The following is a 21,438-nucleotide window of genomic DNA, read 5'->3' as shown; positions in this document are numbered from 1 at the left end:
ACCTGTTAGTGGGTGAGATATATTAGGCAGCAAGTAAACATTTTGTCCTCAAAGTTGATGTTTCGCTTGTTGAGTGAGTTTGACAAGGGCTAAATTGTGATGGCTAGACGACTGGGTCAGAGCATCTCCAAAACTGCAACTCTTGTGGGGTTTTCCCGGTCTGCAGTGGTCAGTATCTATCAAAAGGAAGGAAAAGTGGTGAACCGGTGACAGGGTCATGGTCGACAAGGCTCATTGATGCATGTGGGGAGTGAAGGCTGGCCCGTGTGATCCGATCAAACAGACGAGCGACTGTAGCTCAAATTGCTCAAGAAGTTAATGCTGGTTCTGATAGAAAGCTGTCAGAATACACAGTGCATCGACCAGTCAGGGTGTCAATGCTGACCCCTGTCCACCGCCGAAAGCGCCAACAGTGGGCACTTGAGCATCAGAACCGCACTACAGAGCAATGGAAGAAAGTGGCCTGGTCTAATGAATCACGTTTTCTTTTACATCACGTGGATGGCCGGGTCTGTGTGTGTCGCTTACCTGGGAAACACATGGCACCAGGATGCACTATGGGAAGATAACAAGCCGGCGGAGGCAGTGTGATGCTTTGGGCAATGTTCTGCTGGGAAACCTTGGGTCATGCCATCCATGTGTATAGGTCTATATAGTCCATGCAACTATTTACGGTTTCTATGTTCTTATAAAAAATATAATACAAGTAAATGCTTAAGCAAAATAGAATTACATCAAATGAATGTATCATATAAATGATTTGTGATGTATGAACTTCATGATGTATGAACTCGCTCCCGTCTGTAATGTACCAATGTATCTAAATTGACAATCAAAATAATGCATTTTCTGATGTGTTTCCCCTCAGGTATCCCAGCAGTGGAATCAGTGAGTCACAAAGTCCTTAGTGAGAAATTTCAACATAACAAAAACCACAAAGAGAGATGGAGAGGAAAAGGGAAAAAAAACGTGTGTGAGTAGCTCTTGTTACAAATGCTGGCGGTGACACCTCATCTTTCAGTTCAAACTCAGCTGTCATCATCTTGGCTGTCTTTTTCACAAACTCCCACATCTAATGTCACCTTCACTCTCTGCAGTCACAGAGAAATTAGTCTCTCACCTTAAACTGCCCTCATCCTCCCTTTTACTGCCCTTTCAACGTGACAATTATCACATCTTACATCACATTCATCCTTTGCTCAGCTCCTCACTCTCTTTGTTTTCTCTCCCCAGTGGCCAGTTTCTAGGAGTTCTCTGCTCGATATTTATATCATTGTTGAATAATTAAAGACTGAAGACGGAGGATAATCTCATCCTCCCATTCTCTTTTTATTATGGAAGCCCTGTTCTCCAGCACATCTGATTGATTTCAGGTAGATAGGAATACCCCACTGCTCTTGGCCATTCACCTTAAAATAGCCTAAAAAAAATCCTTGGAACTCGCTGTTGTTCTTGATTACAATTATCAAGCTATTGAATCAATGTAACTGGTAATTAGTGGCGTTTGTTAAGCCAAGCGGAACAATTACTATTACTCATACGTAGCAATTCTAACAAGCTCTCGGTTTGCCTTAGCAAACTGCATAGTGATACAGGACATCCCTTGCCTTGTGGTGGCCCACGAGTAAGCACACTTCTAATTTTCTAAAGAAAATCGTAATGTAAAATCTTTCTGATATGGAAGTGTAATTGTGGGATAAAGTTTAGAGGAAGATAAAGTCACATTGGGAGATCACAATGATGATAAATAAAATCACAATTACCAGAAAAAAAGTAATTATTATACAAATCAAACTGAAAGTCACATTGATAGTTATAAGTTCATAATTGCATAACATTTTCACAATTGCAAGGTATAAAGTCGCAATTACTAGAAATTAAGTATCAAATACAAATAGTCAAATTTGAGAGATGGTCACATTGTAAGATATAAAATCACATTTTTAGTTATAACAGAGAGACAACTAAGTCGTAATTCACCCTTCGCCACAAGTTTGATTGACAGGCGATCTGACCAATCACATCGCTGAATCTGCCGTTTTGTCCGACAAAGCAGTCAGAAGAGTTAGGAGGAGATTAAGGTCGGTGGACTTGAACTTGGAAAAACGGTGTGTCCTGACTACTGACGTCTTTTCGCGGTTGAAACAACATTTTTTAGTGTTCATTTATCTTTATGTTATGCTTATCAATGAACTAGAAGGAACAGATAATCGGTTCACGAGCAGCTTTAACTGAGGCGATACAGCGATCACGACACATTAAAGAGCCACAAAACGGTATTTATTGTTTACATTTCTTTTTTTTTTTTAAATGACAATTTCAAAGTTGAGACTTTGTTTCATATAAAAAATAACTTGCTCTGTCCTGTCTGTCGGCGTGTTGTCAGTATCCTCTTTGCTCCGTGATGTATTTTCTCTACGTGAGAACATGTGGTGTGAGAGCGGCATGGCTTGTCGGACATAGCAACAGTAACTAAAGGGGGCGGGTTTTTGCGAACGGTCAATTATGAGGGAAAAACTTGCAATAGTGAGATAAAGCTACATTGTGACACTTTCAAATCACAATGTGGCTTTATCGCACAATCGCAACTTTTTTTCTCACCACTGCGAATTTGTCTCACAATTGTGAAGATTTTTTGTCACGCATTGTGCCACTTTCAAGTCACAATGTGAGTTAGTGTTGCATTAAAATTATAGAGAGATATAACAAAAAGATTTAGAGCCCTATTTTAACAATCTGAGCGCATGGTCTGAAGCACATGGCACAGGTGCACTTAGGGCGTGTCCGAATCCACTTTTGCTAAAAAATGGTTGGTGCGCCAGGCGCATGGTCCAAAAACGTTGTAGCCTACCTAGTCTCCTAATGAGTCATGGGTGTGTTTTGTGTGTAACATGCAATAAACCAATCAGAGTCTCATCTCCCATTCCCCTATTTACATGGCGGAATTTGCAAGCGGAAAGACTAAGCACTTCTCCAGAGAGGAATTATTTTATTTTAATATTTAAAAATGTTTGTGTGCTGCTGTGCGTCCCTGTGTGTGTAATAAGCAGAGTGTATAGGTGCATATTACTAACGCGCCCTTTAAATAACAAAAAATACTGCAATATTGACTTTAGACCAGGTTTTTGTTGGTCAATGGGCAGTCTTTTTTTAGTTGCTTCAAAATAGCAAAACGCAAACAATGCTCCTGAACACACCTCGTTTCCAGACCAGCACGCCCATGGGGGAGCAGATGAGTGTGAGTGCATTTGCTATTTAAACAATATGGCGTTGGTCGTGAAAGTGATAACTGCGCCGGACTGAAACTAGAAAAAAACACTTGCGTCGTGCCTGGCGTCGCATTGCACCAGGGGCCCAAAGATAGAATGTTGCAATTGCAAGAAATATTCTCAATTCACCCTTCTCTGCAAGTTTGATTGACCGGTGACCTGACCAATCTCATCGCCGAATCTGCCGTTTTGTCCGACAAAGCAGTCAGGAGAGTTAGTAGATTAACGTCGGTGGACTTGAACTTGGAAAAACGGTGTGTACTGCCGTCTTTCTGCGGTTGAAACAACATTTCTTTTAGTGTTCATTCATGGTGATTTCATGCTTGTCAATGAACTAGAAAGAAGAGATAATCGGTTCACGAGCAGCTTTAACTGAGGCGCTACAGCGATCACGACACATTAAAGGTGCCCTAGATTGAAAAATGTAATTAACCTTGGCATAGTTGAATAACAAGTGTTCAGTACATCTCAAACACCATTGCTTCGTCCTTCATATGTAAATCTCGTTTATGAAAAACACCACGGAAAAATAGGTGAATCTCAACATAACACTGACTGTTACGCAACAGTCGGGATCATTAATATGCACGCCCCCAACATTTGCATGTTCAAGGCCAGGCGGAACTGCAGAGTTCTGCAGGTATTGTGAACAAACGAGGATGGCGAAAATGGCAGATCATGGAAATAAATGTTATGTTCCAGGCTGTGCAGGGGATGTGAGGACTTTTCATACACTTCTCACAGAAACAAAACTGTCAACAGGCATGGTTGATGTTTATCTATAACCGAATACCACACCAATTTAATTCAAAGATGTTCGTTTGCTAGGCCCATTTCACCACAGAGTTTTTCTAACCTGGGACAATAAAGCAGGCTTCGCTCAGCGTCTGATACTGAAGAAGGGGACAATTCCAACTATATTTCCACAAGCAATAAGTAGTGATTTTATCCACTTATTGACTGTCTAAACAATTTCTGATTAAATTGAAAGTTTCTTAGTGAGACAACATGAACGATAATATCCCCTGTGTGTTGTCTAGATCCAACGCAAGATGCTAAGTTAGTAGCCTACAGTAACAATAGGAAACTCCAAGTAGCATACATAACAGTATGACAAATGACAAAGGTTAATATTACTTCCTGCCAGTGTTGTCATATAAATCTACAAAATACAACCGTAGATACATATGACAATCCCTTTTGTCGGATAGAATTATAATTTAGCCAACATCTCATCATCAACACATAACTCAGGAGTTAACTACGTTAGTTTAGTTGCTTACAGCTCACTCAACCCTTCTAGCTTACGTCCCCTTCTCTACCACTTAAGATGAAAGGATAGTCATTTGACAAGGCATCTAGTCAATTTGTTAAAAAAAACTTTACTGTACTGCACAAACAAACAACATATTTACGCGCTACCCAGTTTGCTATTTAGAGTTTGTGATTCAAAGTGAAGAAGCTATCATTGTAAAATCATACGGTGATGCATTACAATGATTACAATATTTTTTACAATGCTAGTTGTGACTGCTGATGTTATGAGTTAACGTGTAAAGTTAATGTTATATGCTAGTTCACATGTAGGCTTAATTTGACGTTATTACGTTTTGCAGGTTCTTACTGAACTTACCACTCAGAAGCATCCATTTCCAATCCCAAAACACTTGGTTGTTCCTCAAAATCTGCATCTTCGTCAGAAACAGGATCAAACAAATAAAGTTGGATGCATAATCTCTCCATTTTCATGACGGACAGTATAGATGCGTTTGCTGCTACTGAAATGAGCCGCGCAGTGAAACAGCCAATCAGAGCAGAACTCTGCATTAATATTCATGACCCTTCCAAATAAGGCAAAAACTGTGGTTGTAAATGGACCTGTAAAACCATGTCTGGACAATTTTTGCCCTCAAATAAGCCACATACCCTCTATGTAGATATCAGAGAACAATTTGAAATGTTGTTTCAAATCATTCTAGGGCACTTTTAAAGAGCCACAAAACTGTATTTATTGTTTACATTTCTTTCAAAAATGACAATTTCAAAGTTGAGACTGTGTTTCATATCAAAAGTAACTTGCTCTTACCTGTCTGTCGGCGTGTTGTCAGTGTCATCTTTGCTTCGCAATGTATTTTCTCTACGTAAGAACGTGTGTGGTGTGAGAGCGCCATGGCTTGTCGGACATAGCAACAGTAACTAAAGGGGATGGGTCTTTGCGAACGGTCAATTGTAAGATATAAAGTTGCAATTACAGGTAGTAGTCAGAGATATAATCGGATTGCAAGATTTTTAAAGATTGCACATTTTTGGTTATAATGTCGGACTTGCAATACATTCTCACAATTGTGATACAAAGTCGCAATTGTCAGAGTTTGACACTTAAATATCACAGGATATAGCATTGAGAAACCAAGAAACAAAGTCAAAATTCCACGATATAATATCTTTTTAAGTCTCCCTTTAGCCACAATTACGAGAAACAGTTACACTGCAAGATGTAAAGATGCACTGTGAGTTATAATGTCACAATTGCAAGAATTAAAGTCACAACTAAGAGATGTAGTTACATTGCGAAATATAAAATCACAACTGCATGGGAGACACAAAGTAGCAATCAGCAACCACACTTCTATCAGTATAAAGTGAAATTAAATGAGAAAACGAAGAGAATAGTTGTTCAATTCAAGTTTTATTATCTCTAACTGTGCAATAAATTAACATTTACAGAATAAGTTATCAGTCACGTAAAGATTATTTGTATTCATCATACATCAGCTTGTATATACATAGAGTTCATGTGACCTTATGAATGGAGAGAGACAGCAGCATACTGGATTAACTCTACAGAGCATCGTCTATTTACTATGAGGACATGTGAGGAATCTGTACAGAAGAGGTTATGATGGAGGAAGGATGGATTTACATGGATTACGGACAAAAAAACTACAACAGCTACATTTAAAAAAAAGTCAAAACAACAAAAAATTTGGAAGAGTAGGATGTAAACTTGCAAACAATACTGTACTGTCCACAGCACGGTTTGTTCAAACAGCTAGCATATTACAGGATTTCAAAGTGTATATCTGCAAAACACAGTTACGTCATCAAGTACACATCATTCATCATTCAGTCATTCCACTGTTGTTTTATTTACTCAACTTTGCTTGAAAAATTCCAGCAGGACACACTTGTAAACTTGTAAACATGTTCTGTTCTTGTCTTTCTGCCAAGACAAGACCCTCTTACGTTCCCAGACTGACCTAAAATCTAATATCTCTCAAATATAACTAAATCAATAAAAACAGTACTCTGGATCTGAAATATATCATAAATGCCACACATTGATGACCTAGAACTTAATATTACAAGTTGCGCAAAATAATACTAACTGACAGCCAAATGAAAACAATATTCCAAATACTGAGAGAGACCAAACACATTAAAAGGAAAATTACAGGTTACATACAAGTGAAGTTTTATCAACAGCATATGTGTCATTATCTGTAATCACAGAAAAGACTTTGACTCGGCTTTCAGTCACCTAAACCTAAATGTGCGTAAAATAACAATGGAAGCCGCTCAAGGAATTGTACAGCAGTACATAGACCTCTATTGTAAGAGCATTTCTCTTTTCTGTGGTAACAGACAGATGTGAGTTTGATCTTCAATGTTTAATGCATTTCTCATTTGTTTTTCTTCTCTCTCTTTCATTGAGTGAAGTGTCTTTTCTGTCTTTTTTCCCCCTGCCCCCTTACCGATAGAGAAAAAGTAACCGAGAAGATGGGATCAGAGCGTGAGAACTACAAATCCCTGCAGACTGACTAAAATACCACCTCAACCCTCCTCCTCATTGTTATTCATTAATGCCGAGAACATCTGAACCCCCTCTGCTATAGTGCAGTGTTACAATAATGCCACGTCAATCAGTGTAAGTGTGTTAATACTCTTTTTCCTCTCGATTATCCCATTTCTTATGTCCGAAAATGGATTCATTATAATGATTTCTGAACCTTAGTCACCACCTCTAGAGGCGCATTCTTCTGATTTGTTAGTTAAAGTAGCCTGTTTCCACCATTTCCAGTAAAAAAAAAAAAAATGGCAGGTTTATTTCTTGCAATTGTGAATTTGTTTCAATGAACTTTAGATCTAAAATCTCACAATGGGCATCCACAGAAATAAGTTTCACTCATGAAACTAGTTAAATATTATATGAAATTCCTATTAACCAATTAGTTAAAGAAATTTAATTGATAAACAGCCACAGTCCATTTACCCTTTTATTATAGATTACTATTATTCTGACCACTAGTATTATTTGCCTGCAAGATTAACACTTTAAGCATATGGCCAATTTGTCTGGAGCCAAAAATGAGAAAAAAAGTTGAAAGAACCCATAATATTTCTGTACATGATGTAATTCATGGGCAAGGATTATGCTAATTGTATTAGAATATAATTAATAAGTGATTGAAATTCTTTAAAATACACACATTTAACTATCAAATCTGATGTTTATAATGGGCTTGTAAATGCGGAGAAAACTTTTCATGAAAGTCCATTTTACACACAAATTACTTTGAATTTATATCCTACAATGGGATTTGAAACCTCACAATGCAAGTTTACATTTCACAATGTGACTTCATATCTCACAAATATGACTTGATTTCTTATTTTGATCCAACCATTTTTTTTTTTTTTACTCTCAGGTGGAAATTGGTGGGCTTCCATAGTGTGTGCCATTAAAGGGTTAGTTCTAGCCTGGTCCTACCAGACTCTTGTACATTTAATTTGTACAAAGAGTCTGGCCACTCTCCATTGACAAGCGTTTACTTCCTTGAAGGCGGGTACTCTGTGGAAGTTTAAAACTATTGGATCTGCCCATAGCCACTGCTTTATATGATGAACAGACAGAATTTAGGTTAATGTATAATGCATTATTAAAGTGTTCATAATGTACGTTGTAATGCATTATATATACAGCATACATCAGTTTATAAATGTGACCCTGGACCACAAAACCAGTCATAAGCCGCACGGGTATATTTGTGGCAATAGCCAACAATACATTGTATGGGTCAAAATTATACATTTTTCTTTTATGCCAAAAATCATTAGGATATAAGTAAAGATCATGTTCCATGAAGATATTTTGTAAATTTCCTACTGTATATATATATATATATATAAAAATGTATTATTATTGGTAATATGCGTTGGACTTCATTTGGAAATTTTTTGCACCCTCAGATTTTCAAATAGTTTTATCTCGGCCAAATATTGTCCAATCCTAACAAACCATACATCAATGGAAAGCTTATTCATTCAGATTTCAGATGATGTGATGATAAATCTCAATAATTAAAAAAAAGACTCGTATGACTGGTTTTGTGGTCCAGGGTCACAAATAATTGTAAGCTAAGTTCAAATGCATTATAACATGTGCACATTTCTTGTTACATCTGAAGTTGGTTGTTTGTCATGTTTTTTTAATGTATCATACTTTATAAAGGAGGTGTAACAATATATTATTACAATATATTATAATGCATTATATATTGTATACAATACATTATAAGGTGCATTACAAGGCATAATTAATGCAATACAAAAATTATTTTATAATGCATTATACATAAAGGCTTTAAGTAAAATATCTTTATTTGTGTTACGGAGATGAATGAAAGAGAACTAACCCTTTAAAGATGAAGTGTGCAATTTTATCGACATTATCCTATCTCAACCTACTGTAAAACTATAATGAAGCCATTTGTATGTTGATTTCCCAGAAAAGTGCAAACTCTTTTTGAGCATCTCAACCAGCCTGACCTGACACAGAAACATTGGCTCAAACAATGGCACAAGTTAGGGTGTGGGACCATCTGTTTATGTCACCAATAGCAGACGGGTGAGTGTTTCGGGGACTTTGTTTTTTCAGTTCCGTTTGTGCCACTAGTGGCACCGAAATGACACACTTCACCTTTAAGCAAATACAGAGTGTTTTCGGTCTGATTCATTTGTAGTCAGTTGAGAGTCTTGGAGTGGAGCAACTCTAATTTCCTGTTTCCTCACAAACTAACACTTCTGTGGTGCTGCTTGACAAAGCTCTCCCGCTCTCTCTCTCTCTGCTCTCTGTCTGTCCCTGAGGCACCTTTCTCTGCATCCTGTCTCGAAAGGTTCGCCACCTCTTTCGCTACTATTCTGTCTTCAGCCCTAAATCCTCTCTCGCTCTCTGCCTCTTTCTCCTCACCTATTATACTTCCGACATCACTCAGGTCGCCCAAGTGCTCCACAGAATCGAACTTCTCCAGGTCGGAGGCAATGGTTTGCAAGCTTATGACTGACATGGAGTCTGACCCCGCCTTCTCCACTCTCTCTCTGTGGCCCCACCCTGCCTCCCTGTGTTTCTCCACCCACTGCCGAGTTTTCTCTTGATCGGCCCAGTCATTATCCATTAAAGGATTGGCCACCACCCCTGCATACGCCCCTGCCTGAATTATACCCTCAGACTCTGCCCCAACTGGAGAGCTCCGCCCCCCACGGGCCCTGTTGCGATCTCTGGCGGCGCGAATGCGCCCCCTTTGCGCATGGATTTGCTCGCTGATTTGCTCAAGGTTGCGTAGGGCGATAGAATATCGGGTCTTCACCTTCGCCACCCGTTCCTCCAGCTGAACGACTTTGGACTTGTGCTCCTGTTAATGAGTGGGGATAATCATAGCACATTGGATAAATAGTTTTTCTTAATTTTGTTACCAAAAATGAATGGCCAAATATATTAATGGCACTATAATTACTAAATAAACAGATGAACATCCATTAGATTTTTTTTAAATAATATTTAAGGTTACACTAATATTGAAATTCAGGCTGATATAAGCCAGGGGTGTCCAAACCTGCTCCTGGAGGGCCACCGTCCTGCAGAGTTCAGCTCCAACCCCAATTAAACACACCTGAAAGCTAATCAAGGTCTTACTAGGCATACCAGAAACTTCCAGGCAAGTGTGTTGAGGCAAGTCGGAGCTAATTTCTGCAGGACAGTGGCCCTCCAGGAACAAGTTTGGACACTGTAATAAGCCAATGATTATTTTCATTTCATGGCTGATGACGTATTAAACTAAAACATTATATTCAAATGATTAGATTGTATGCTGTAAGTGAAGTCTCTGTTCTTTGTGCCCCTCCCTAGTTTGCATTTCATAGAGGATTTAATTTTGTTACTTAAATCGAGATGGCCAGCAGACCTTGAATACCTTTATAGCGGAGACCAGTCTCTGATGCATACCTCTAAGATGTGGTTGAACTGAGCCTTGAGCTCAAAATAAGGCTTGGACTTGATAATGACCCTCTTAAGAGCCTTCTGCAAAGTCTGCACACGCGCTTCTGCTTCCTGACAAAGCTGAGTGACACGCTGGTGCTCCCTCTCGCTCCTCAAACGCTCCTCCTCTGCCTCGTTCACCTGAAAACAGCGACATGTCAAATGGCATATCCTGTTCGGTTTTCACACATGAAAGACATTAAATCGAACTGATTCTCATATCTTTCTGTATCATTCATACAAAGCTTTGACAAAGATTCAATATCTGTATCACCACTGTCAATAATGGAGCATTCTTTAAGAGCTTGTAAATGTCAAAAGCTAAAGAAAATGTAACAATATCAATCTATCTACAGTGTGAATCTCCAATGTTTACTTGACAATGCTGTTTCTGAAACTTTCACGGTTCACTTTATTTGTATCTTTGTTCTATCGTTTTTATTATTTCTTCTATTACTGGTAATTCGTTCATTTATTCTATATTTTATTACTGTTTACTTCAACGGTAAATTGAAAACTGCCAAAGTTTACTTTAAACCTGCATGAATTGCTTGAACAACCCATTTTATTCCTGTTTTGTGTCGTATTTCAAAGTAAGACAGGATATTGACTTTGGGAATTGAATGAATTGTTAAAAGTAGTCATTACAAAACAGAATGGAGCCAGGCCGGTTTGCTAAGATAAACCTTAAATAATTTTTTGACTATAACTATTTAAGTGACATTGGAGGAAAAGTCATTTCAGAGTAAGAGCTTAAAGTTAAAGATTACAAAAGACATTTTTTTTCTTTGTCTTTTTTATTACTGACTGTTTAGTTGAATGATTAATTTGAAGAATTAATGCACTGTTTACATAATTTGCATATTATTCTATTGCTTGTCATTTGTTTCTGTACTTCATGTTATTACGACTTAATTTGCAACTTCTATGTTTTTTATTTCTATTGTATACAATTTGTTTATCCATTTTTTTACTTATGTTATTACTGACTGTTAACTTCAATGATTCATTTGAACATTTGAATATGTGTTTACTTAATTTGTAACTTTGTTCTAATGCATGTAGTTTGTTTGTGTTCTTTGTTTTATTACTGACTGTTCACTTGAATGATTTAATGGAAAAACCTGAGGCAATGTGTTGTAATAAAGGAGTGTGTTCAATAGCATATAACTATTTGAAAGAATCTTGAAATTTCCCAGGCACTGGTATCGATCACTGAAATTTTGAAGACAACCCAACCGGAAACCAAAACCGTGGGATGATTTCACATTGTAAAAATGCTGCTCTATTTTACTGGCTGGGCTAGAATAAAATATAAATGACGATGTGTAACCTTGATCTTTAAGTGTAGGTGTGCATTCATCAGCGTTATTGATTGCCCCCACTGTGACAATCAAAGCCACACTGCCATTACAATCCATACTAACCAGCTGCTCACATTTAAATAAGACACATTAAGATTTGACAAGCAAAATCTGTAATTGTGACTATGAGAGATTGATTTTAGCAATTAAGATTGTTTTAAACCTAAGGGCACTTGAGTTTTTAAGTAAATTTATGCCACCGCCTATTGCTGTAATTATAAAAGAGCAATGCTGAGTCACTGCGGCGTACCTTGGCTGTGGCGTGGTTTAGCATCTCCTGCCAGGTAGGGTCCAATGTGTTTCTGTCAGCCAATAAACCTTGCTCAGCCACATAAACCATCTCTCTGGCAGCCGTGTGCATTGAGACAGCCCTCTCGTACCTCAGCGCCGCCTTCTGAGTCTCCTGTTGAGCCTGTGGGTAAGGTCATCCATCATATTTCATATACAGCAATCAATCACTCAGCTCTGTAAACATGCAGCCAATCAGAGGAAGGGATGCTGACCTTACAGAGTGCCATTAAAGTGAATGGAGACTGCAAATCTTTCCCAACTTTATATCAGGTTATATTTATGTAATAAAACATTAGCTAAAGGATGTGGCATTAGTATGGATGTATACTACAATTCTACGGCACATTATTGAAATGGCCAATAGGATTTGAGGTTGGTAAAGCTGACATCCAATTATCCCGCACACAAGGCTGGATCTGAAAACCGTTTAGCTCAAAAAGCCTGGCTTGTTGTCAGTGAAAATTGCTGTGCACAGATCAGAACATCCAAACCAATCAATAAAAGTCAGGAACTGAGAATGGCAGGCCATATTTCATTGGGATAACTTGCTGGAAATATGGCATCCTCGCCAAGGATGATATCCGACTTTGGCTACGTTCACACATCGACAACCACGTTTACTAGCAGACACTTGAAATGTCCAGTTACTGGAGGGAATTGAATAATGTCTGTATTGAATGAATAACTGAACTCAAAACTCTTTTTTTATTGTAGCGATAGCAATGAATTTCATCAATGGAAATGTGTGTGTAAATGTAACCCTATTTAAAATTAAAAACATATACTGCTGTGTGAATGTAGCCTTTGCTTTGCACAATATTCATTAAGATTTATTAAAATATTAATTATAAAAGAGTCAAAAAGTATTAAAAAAAAGATTTAAAAAATCCTTTTCACAGACTGTGATTATTTGTTTTCACAGTTATTAACATCATAAATCTAAGTTTAAAAATATATTTTTTTTAATCAAAAACAAAAATGCACTGAAGATAGCCAATAGTGGCTATTCATTGACAAGCTAAAAGGAGCCACCCCTTAAAATTGATAATTTCAGACAGAGGGTCAGAATGAAGGTTGAAAATAATTGTTGTATATTTGTTTTAGTTTTTTGTGGGGAAAAAACTTTATTAACATTAGTGACCCTCACAAAACATATTAAAATATTTAAAATGTTCATGTAATGACTCTTTTTAAAATGCAAAGCTCATGGTGACATGCTCAAACAACAGTACATGATGATATGATGCTTTGCCAAAGAGCTGCTCTACAGTGGAGATATACATATTAGTGGTGTCAAATCGATTAATTGCGATTAAATCACATCCAAAATAAAAGTTTGTTTACGGGTCAATGACATGACATGTATTTTTTTGTGTCCGAATTCATTATTTTCCTAAAAATAATATTATATATATATATATATATATATATATATATATATATATATATATATATATATATATATATATATATATATATATATATATATATATATATATATACATGTCACATATCAAATGGATCTACAATTTTCCTTTATAAGATACTCTTTTAATTTTTTTGAAATTCAATTGACTTTTTGAGTTGTGGTATTTCAAAGACCTAACATGTCAGGTGGTGTGACCAGCAAATTTACATTTAAATGTATCAATTCCCACTGCAATTGCAAAATGAAGTAAGAAATATAAATGTAAATCATTTTATAATGTATACAAATAATAAAATAAAATTTTAAACATAAAATTAAACACAAAAAAAACAACTCTTTATGGAAAATTTTGCTCTGAACACCTAGAAAAGTGTCAGTTTATATGAATTGGACTAAAAGGGCAATACATAGAAAAGGGAAAGGGAATTTACCATGTGATATGCATTTTACAATGACTCATATGTATATTGTATATGTATATTATTTTTAATTATGGTCGCACCACCTGACATTTTCTGGGTGGTAAAATCAGAAATCTTGTTTAATAATGAATTAATGCTGTCTTAAAAGATGTAAAACCAATATGAATCAACACCATACATTTTTGGACATAAAAATGCATTTTAAAACTCTTTTGCTTAAAATTATATTTTTTTATCTTAAAGGTCCCATGGCATGGCATTTTTCTATTATTTTATAGTGTTTCCTGAGGTGTACTTATATTGTTAGTATGATTTTTACATCATAAAATGTCCTAATTTAGAAATAAAAGGCATTTTGTCTATACTTATGTTTGCCCTCTGGCTGAATGCCCTGTTTCAAGAGGCGTGTCTGCTGTGAGACTTCAGTAAAAACGCCCACTGTTGTGATTGGCTGACATCTTTGCATTTGAAATGAGCGGAGGGGGCGTGGTTTAACGAGGTCTACAACACACGAGCTGCTGCCAGAGAGACGGATGGACCTGAGTTCACTTCTCATCAGTTCTTAGCACGTCTCAGTTCAGGGTGAACTGTTGTAGTTACTAGAATATACTTCAGGTTATTAGTTTATTTCTAGTCGGAGGGGCTGTCACTCATGTCAGAAAGTTAGTAACTTTAGTAAATTATGGATCAGCGCTGACTCGAGACGCGAGCCGTTTAGAACGATTCAGTCCGATTTGGTGAACTGGCTCGGTTCACTAAAAAGAACCGATTCAAAAGAAAGATCGTTCGCGAACCGGACATCACGGAGACGGAGCGATTGCTAACAAAGTTATTTATAGTAACTACTGAGTTGTGAGAGCGCTGTCTGTCAGCGCGAGTTTATTGTGTTTGTATCTGAGAGTTCTGAATAAACACGAGTCCCAGTCACGCCGAGTCCGTCTTCATCATTATTCTACCAACTTTGTAACACATGCAATGTACCATTACAGCGAGATGAACGAGTTAGTAAGTTTGATTAAAGCATTATTTCTAGATACGTTCCAATCATATGAAAAGCGTCAGTGACGCGCATTGAGTAACTTACACAGCGCAAACAAAGACACAACAGCAGTAATCGAATGTAATCCAGTTTATTGTGGGGAAAGCTGGCTAGCCTAGCCAGATACCCTCACGCTTACCCCCCTTCTGCTTAATCTCACGCCGCGTTTGGTGCCTCCGCTGTGGGCCAGATGCAGTACTGGGGGTCGGGGATGTTGAAGGCCGAGCTTCGGCGTGCGTGAGGTTTATCTCTAAAGATGTGGCTCTGCCGATGTTGAGCAGAAACTCCCGACTGTATGCACATTTAAGAACAGATAGACGCGACGAGGACGTACAAAAACACTGACTCACAAGATAGAAAACACGAAAACACCGTTCTGTCGGGAGAGAGAGAAGCCGCAGCGTGTGCACGAATAATAAATAATTAGCTACACATAAGAAACATACCTGCAAACTAACAAGTGGTGAAAAAGGTGACATGTTTCCGAATTAAATACTTTATTCTGGGTCTTGGGCATTGCCCTACAGTAGAACGTTTTTGTGGTTTTAACATGTAAACGAAGCATTCTGGTGCAAAGAAAAGACAACATTTGCTTTCAAATAAAAAAACATTTACACTATAGCGCTGGGCACTGAAACAAATTACATTTGAATTTCAAATTACAAATTTGATTTGATATCGATTAACATGGGTACAGTACATAGCAAATTGTATGTACTGTACAATGTGTGGATTTTTTTGTGGTGTAATTCTCCTCAGTGTTATATTAGCTTTTAGCTACATACTTAAATCTGTATATTTGTGATATTTACCCCAGGGAGTTATTTACTTTATAAAGGCTATTTTTAACCTTATTAAATGTATACATCATCTTTAATGTCAAATTCTTACATTTGATCAATACATTCAGTTATAATAAGACACTAGGGCTGTTACCAATCAAATTAAATAATTTACACTGAAAAATTACAACTACAATGAAAAATGTTATGAGATTGTATGTTTTCTTATTTGAACAAAAAAGTAAATGTTGTCTGTGTCTAAATTATAAGTAACTTAATATTGACTTAGGCTAACCACAAAATTCAATGTAACATTTGCAATTGTGATGATATTCAGCAAAACAGCTCCCTTAGTCGACTCGTGTTATTAACAATATCATAAGTTATAAATAAAACTCTAACTTTTTACCCCAATATGTTTCTTCTGTGAGTTTATAGTGCTGTTATGCTCATTTGTTTTGATTTCTCCACGAATGTCTCTCTCAGGCAGACTTTTTTACCAGATATACACTAACCCTTATCAATCGCTGTTTACATTGAAATGTAATAAAATCAGAATCATTCTCACGTTTCTGGTTATTTTATTAGATAGTCCTACTTGTCCAGTCAGATTAATGTCGAGCCCTCACAGTCTATGGTTGAGCCCTGTGTTCATTCATGACACTTTTCTGCTGTAAAGCGGAGGCAGGGTTGCCAGGTTTTCACAACAAAACCCGCCCAATTGCTACTCAAAACTAGCCCAAAACAAGCCCAATCTCGTTTCAGGCGGGCATCCCCAGTAAAAATCGCATTTGGGGGGTTAAATATGTGGTTTTTTTGGCATGGTTGCCTACTTAAATTGGCATTCCCGGGGCTAAATATCATATAATTGGGGTCGCTTCAACCCGCGGACATGAAAAACAGCCCGCGGCAATAGTGTTGAAGTAGCCCAATTCCGTGGGAAAACCGCGGACTTGGCAACACTGAGCGGAGGTGATCAGTTCATGTGCCGTCTGAACTGAGACGCTACAGTGATCTGTGAATGTCACGCCAAATTAGAGCACCAAAAAAGATCGCAACAGCTCGAGAGACGTCTATGGTCTCACTCCAGTCAATGGGAAATTAGCCCATTTCCAATTATTATTGTGAAGTTAACAAATGCTTTCAACTTCACCTCCCCCCCCCCACCCTGAAAAAAAAATCGAATCTGCACGATTCACATAAATGACATATTTTGATTCAAAACGGCGAATTTCGCAGAAAAGCGACTAGTTTGCAGGTATGAAGAAATCACTGATCACAGATCAGAAGGAACTGAAAAAAGACTTCTGTTTTCATTTGTACATCCAAACACTGAGAAACTGCCAGCATTCACTCGTTCACAAGCAATGATCTCTCGAGCGTTTGCATGGGCGTGCCAGATTCTCTGGGCGGAGGAAAGGGAGGTAACCGTTCCTGCTTGGACGTCAAACCAGGAGACTTCAGGATTGGCTAGTCTGGCCTGTCATTTTCTCAAAGGCAGAGAAAGACAGCCAGAACTCGGTTTTACACCGATCAACATTTCTATCCACTTGGGGACAATATTCAGGCTAGGGGAACTCATATTAATGTTGAAAAACCTCATAAAATGAAAATTTCAAGCCATGGGACCTTTAAAAGAAAAATATTATTTTTCTTATTTGTCATTGACCCTTACATAATGTGTGTGTACTGTGTATAATTATTATGCACTTATAAATACACACTCATTAGTGTATATATTTAAGAAATATTTGTATGTATATAAATAATAAAAAAAATAATAATATATATATATTTTTTTTTTCTTTTTTTTTTTTTTCTTAAATATATACATGCATGTGTGTGTATTTATATATTCATAATAACTATACACAGTACACACACATACATAATGTGAACACAAACTTTTATTTTGGATGCGATTAATCGATTTGACAGCACTAACACAGTATGTAAATACACACATATAAAAAAATTATAGATAAACTAGTCGAATATTGTGAATGTTCCTTTATCAATATGGAAAACAACCACCACTACATTTATATTGAGCTTGTCTACTCATCCACTACTCATCCCACTTATTTACAGGTTTTCATGAGAGGGGCTGATGCCCAAGTCAAAGTTTCAATTCAGTGCTGCTGGTTCAATTGTTTTCAATTACTCTCTATAGCCACAGCTAAACGGTTTTCATCAGTTCAATTACATATTCAAAATTGGCTGCAAAAACGCTAATGAAAAGTGATGTGCAAATCACATCTTGTGTTATCAGGGTTAATCACATTAACACACTAACTCTTTCGCCATAATGACCACTGCATTGACAAATGTCTTCTGGTTCAGTGGGAGGATTTTTTGTAATAATGAGAAACTGGAAATGAATCAGCAAGCTACAAAAACATCTTGAACTCATCTGAGAAGATATGAAGCACAAACATGCAATATTATGTTCTCTTGCTCTTTAACACACACACACACACACACACACACACACACACAAACACACACCTCTTTAGCGAGTCTACGGGCTTCGTAGTAAGGTCTGGCTTTTTCAATGCAGGCTCCCAGCTGAGAGCCCTGAGCGTTAAGTTTGCGTGCCGAGTCTGTGAGGATCCTCCTGTAGCTGGATCTCGCTTCCTAAACGAGTGTTAGACAGATAATGAGAGAGTGAGAAAAACAATTCTTTTAACTTGGCATAATGAGTAAAACACGTAAACAATACAATACTCTAGTTTAGTAGTTTTCAACTGGTGGGGATGATTTGCAACCCAAACATGGCTCAAACAAACAGTAGAAAAAACAATATTGAATGCAAATAGTGTAATGCAAAACATAGTTAGGAATAGAATTCCAAAATACATTTTAAAAGAGAGGAGAAAACACTTTCCATATCTTTTTTTTGTTCAAAGGCTGAGTTTTCTTTCTTCTTTCACCTTTATTAGATTATACAGTGAAGGAGAGAGACAAGAAGTAATGGGTACACAAGCCAGATTTGTCTTTTTTTTCAAATTAATTTATTAAATATTGTGTAAAATATTGTGTCATATAGACACTACTGTTCAAACGCTTGGGATCTGTAACATTTGTTTTCATGTTTTTGAAAGAAGTCTCTTATACTCATCAAGGCTCTGTATTTATTTGATAAAAATATAAAATATTATTATGTGGCCATTACGTGAGTTTTCAGTGTCACATTTCTTATAATTATCAATGTTGAAAACAGTTGTGCTGCTTAATATTTTTGTTAAAACCATGATCCATTTATTTCAGGATTCTTTGATGAATAGAAAGTTCAAAAGAACAGCATTTTTTTTTATAAAATTATTTTGTAACATGTATTTACTGTCACTTTTGACTAATTTAATGCATCTTTGATTAATAAAAGTATTAACTTGTTTTGAACAGAAGTGTATTGTAAATACTGTGTTATTCCATTTTTACATTATGTATAGTATTATATCATCCTTATATCATCCCTACTTAGACATAGATCAATCATTAAAAAGAAATCTGTCATCCAGTAAAAAAAGACTGCAAACTTAATAGAGGTAAAGACAATAGAACAAGTGTGAAGTTATCAACATCAACTTGTGTAACAAAATGTGATTACAGACATTATAGCACTTGAAATTTAAGAGCTCACTCAAGCTGTCTCTCATTTCAGCGCTTCACATGTGCATTTTGAATAAAGATATTAGCTGTCCCAAATGATGCACTACGCTACACATGCACTCTATCATCTTGTGTATAATGTGTGTAAAGTTTATTTTGACATCACTGATAGACCTTCCTCCTCCGCTATGGTAGAAAAGCTGTGGCAGTAGAGTGCATGAAGTGTCCAGCATTGCACACTTCCCTTTTTCGGTTAATTAAAGGGATAGTTCACCCAAAAAAAATTAAAAATTCTGTCATTTACTCACCCTCAAGTTGTGCCAAACCTGTATGAATTTCTTTCTTCTGTTGAACACAAAAGAAGACATTTTGAAGATTGTCGGTACCCAAACAGTTGATAGCCCCATTGACTACTTTTTCCCTTTCTGGGTGAACTATTCCTTTAAGTGCATCATCCAGGTATTTGAAGAGCACTTTTTCTTTTTGGATTTTTTTAGTGTGGACATACTACTCATGCTATTTATACTAAGAAAAATGGCATAGAATAGCTAGTGCACAAACTAAAACAACACCCACTGTCAAAGTAGGCACCTTAATAGATTTTGAGACAGAGTAGTAGTGTCACATATTACTCACGTCCAGCTGTAGTTCCAGTCTGTTGATCTCATCACTGGCCTGATTCAAGTGTTCCAGCTCCTCCTGACAAATGGAAAACAGGGAGGGGAGATATCTGACATTCAATTACTATTAATATATGCACTAAATAACAGACACAATTGTATTAATTTATACAAAACCTGCATAATCACATACAAACAAATCATTTTATATAATTTTGCCATAATAAACTATTAATTGAAGCAAATTGTGAATATTGTGTCATAGTTCAATGCACCTGTCACAATATCAAGTTTATTATGGGTCCAAATTGTAATACCTGAATCCTGGGGTCCAGCTCTTCCTCATACTGCTCCTCGTCTTCTTCAAACTGAGGCTTATCTTTCTCCACCACCTCGGTGTTCTCGGTTTTGCTCGTAACTTCCTCATTTCCTCCGTCCCCGTTTCTGTTTTTCAGGGTGTCGTCCCTTTCCTCAGCCTCCACCCCGGCGCTCTCCTCTCTCCACTCCCCTGACTCCGGCTCCCCGGATCCGGGGGGATTCTCACGCTGCCGCCCCGGTTCCATCCGTGGCCTTGAGAATGACCCGTTTTGCTCTTATAAACTTAGAATATATAAGTGCTTAAATGTTTGCCATGCCTATAAATATATATTTACCCGAGAATTTGGCGATAAAGCGCTACATAGTCGGTGAATGAGTGGCGTTTAACGGCGCAGGCGTGTTGTTTGCAGCGGTAGCGTCATGCAGTGGAGCTGACAGCGCAGTATGACCCGGGCTGAACCGTTAGCTTTACGGCTAACTGCAGAAATCACAGCCTTTCCATACCGCACAGCTCAGGGCTCATAAATACAGCGACAGCTCCAGCCAGACATCTCGATGGTCACTGTTATTGTAATTTCAATATTGGTACGTTAGTGTTGCTAGTTTCCGTTTTTTATTTCCCTCCCCGTTTCTTGCGCTCTCTCATAGCTGCCTTTTTGTTTTTGTCCAGGATCATGATCCTTGATGAACCAAACTTAGTTTCCGCCTAATTTCCATAGTTACTCCAGTCATTGTAACTACTGTAAAATCATACCAAATTAAAAAAAAAGTTCTGCTATTTTATTTATTTATTTGATGACAGCGGTGGCTAATACAATTTTTCTTTTGTAGCCTACTAACAAAAATAAGTAGAATTATTTTTCTACTTATTATAAATTTCTATTTTTATTAGAATAATTATATATTAATTATATACTAATTATATCCCCCATTATATTGTAATATATTTATTTGTAATTCGTAAATAATGTTAAATA

The 21,438-nt window shown here is 37.0% G+C and overlaps 1 protein-coding gene across 3 annotated transcripts; it reads right to left on the bottom strand.

Moving 5' to 3' along the window:
• Positions 1-5,946: 5,946 nt before the first annotated feature.
• On the bottom strand, positions 5,947-21,141 carry sh3bp5lb (SH3-binding domain protein 5-like, b). 3 transcript variants are annotated; one of them, XM_079829757.1, is made up of 7 exons: positions 20,797-21,141; positions 20,461-20,713; positions 20,160-20,222; positions 18,420-18,548; positions 12,199-12,360; positions 10,552-10,725; positions 5,947-9,961 (listed from the first exon to the last, which is right to left on the bottom strand). In XM_079829757.1, the coding sequence occupies exons 2-7, from the start codon at positions 20,704-20,706 to the stop codon at positions 9,338-9,340; spliced, it is 1,398 nt and encodes a 465-aa protein (XP_079685883.1). In that variant the 5' UTR covers positions 20,707-20,713; positions 20,797-21,141; the 3' UTR covers positions 5,947-9,337. The 3 variants fall into 3 exon arrangements, with proteins under 3 accessions (XP_079685883.1, XP_079685884.1, XP_079685882.1); XM_079829758.1 differs by lacking the exon at positions 20,797-21,141 and adding an exon at positions 19,832-19,868 and having other exon boundaries at positions 20,461-20,588; XM_079829756.1 differs by having other exon boundaries at positions 20,461-21,114.
• Between the last annotated feature and the right edge of the window lie 297 nt (positions 21,142-21,438).

This window comes from Gobio gobio (assembly GCF_949357685.1).
Source record: "Gobio gobio genome assembly, chromosome: 11".
Lineage (NCBI taxonomy): Eukaryota > Metazoa > Chordata > Actinopteri > Cypriniformes > Gobionidae > Gobio > Gobio gobio.
This window is presented reverse-complemented; position numbering and strand designations above follow the sequence as displayed.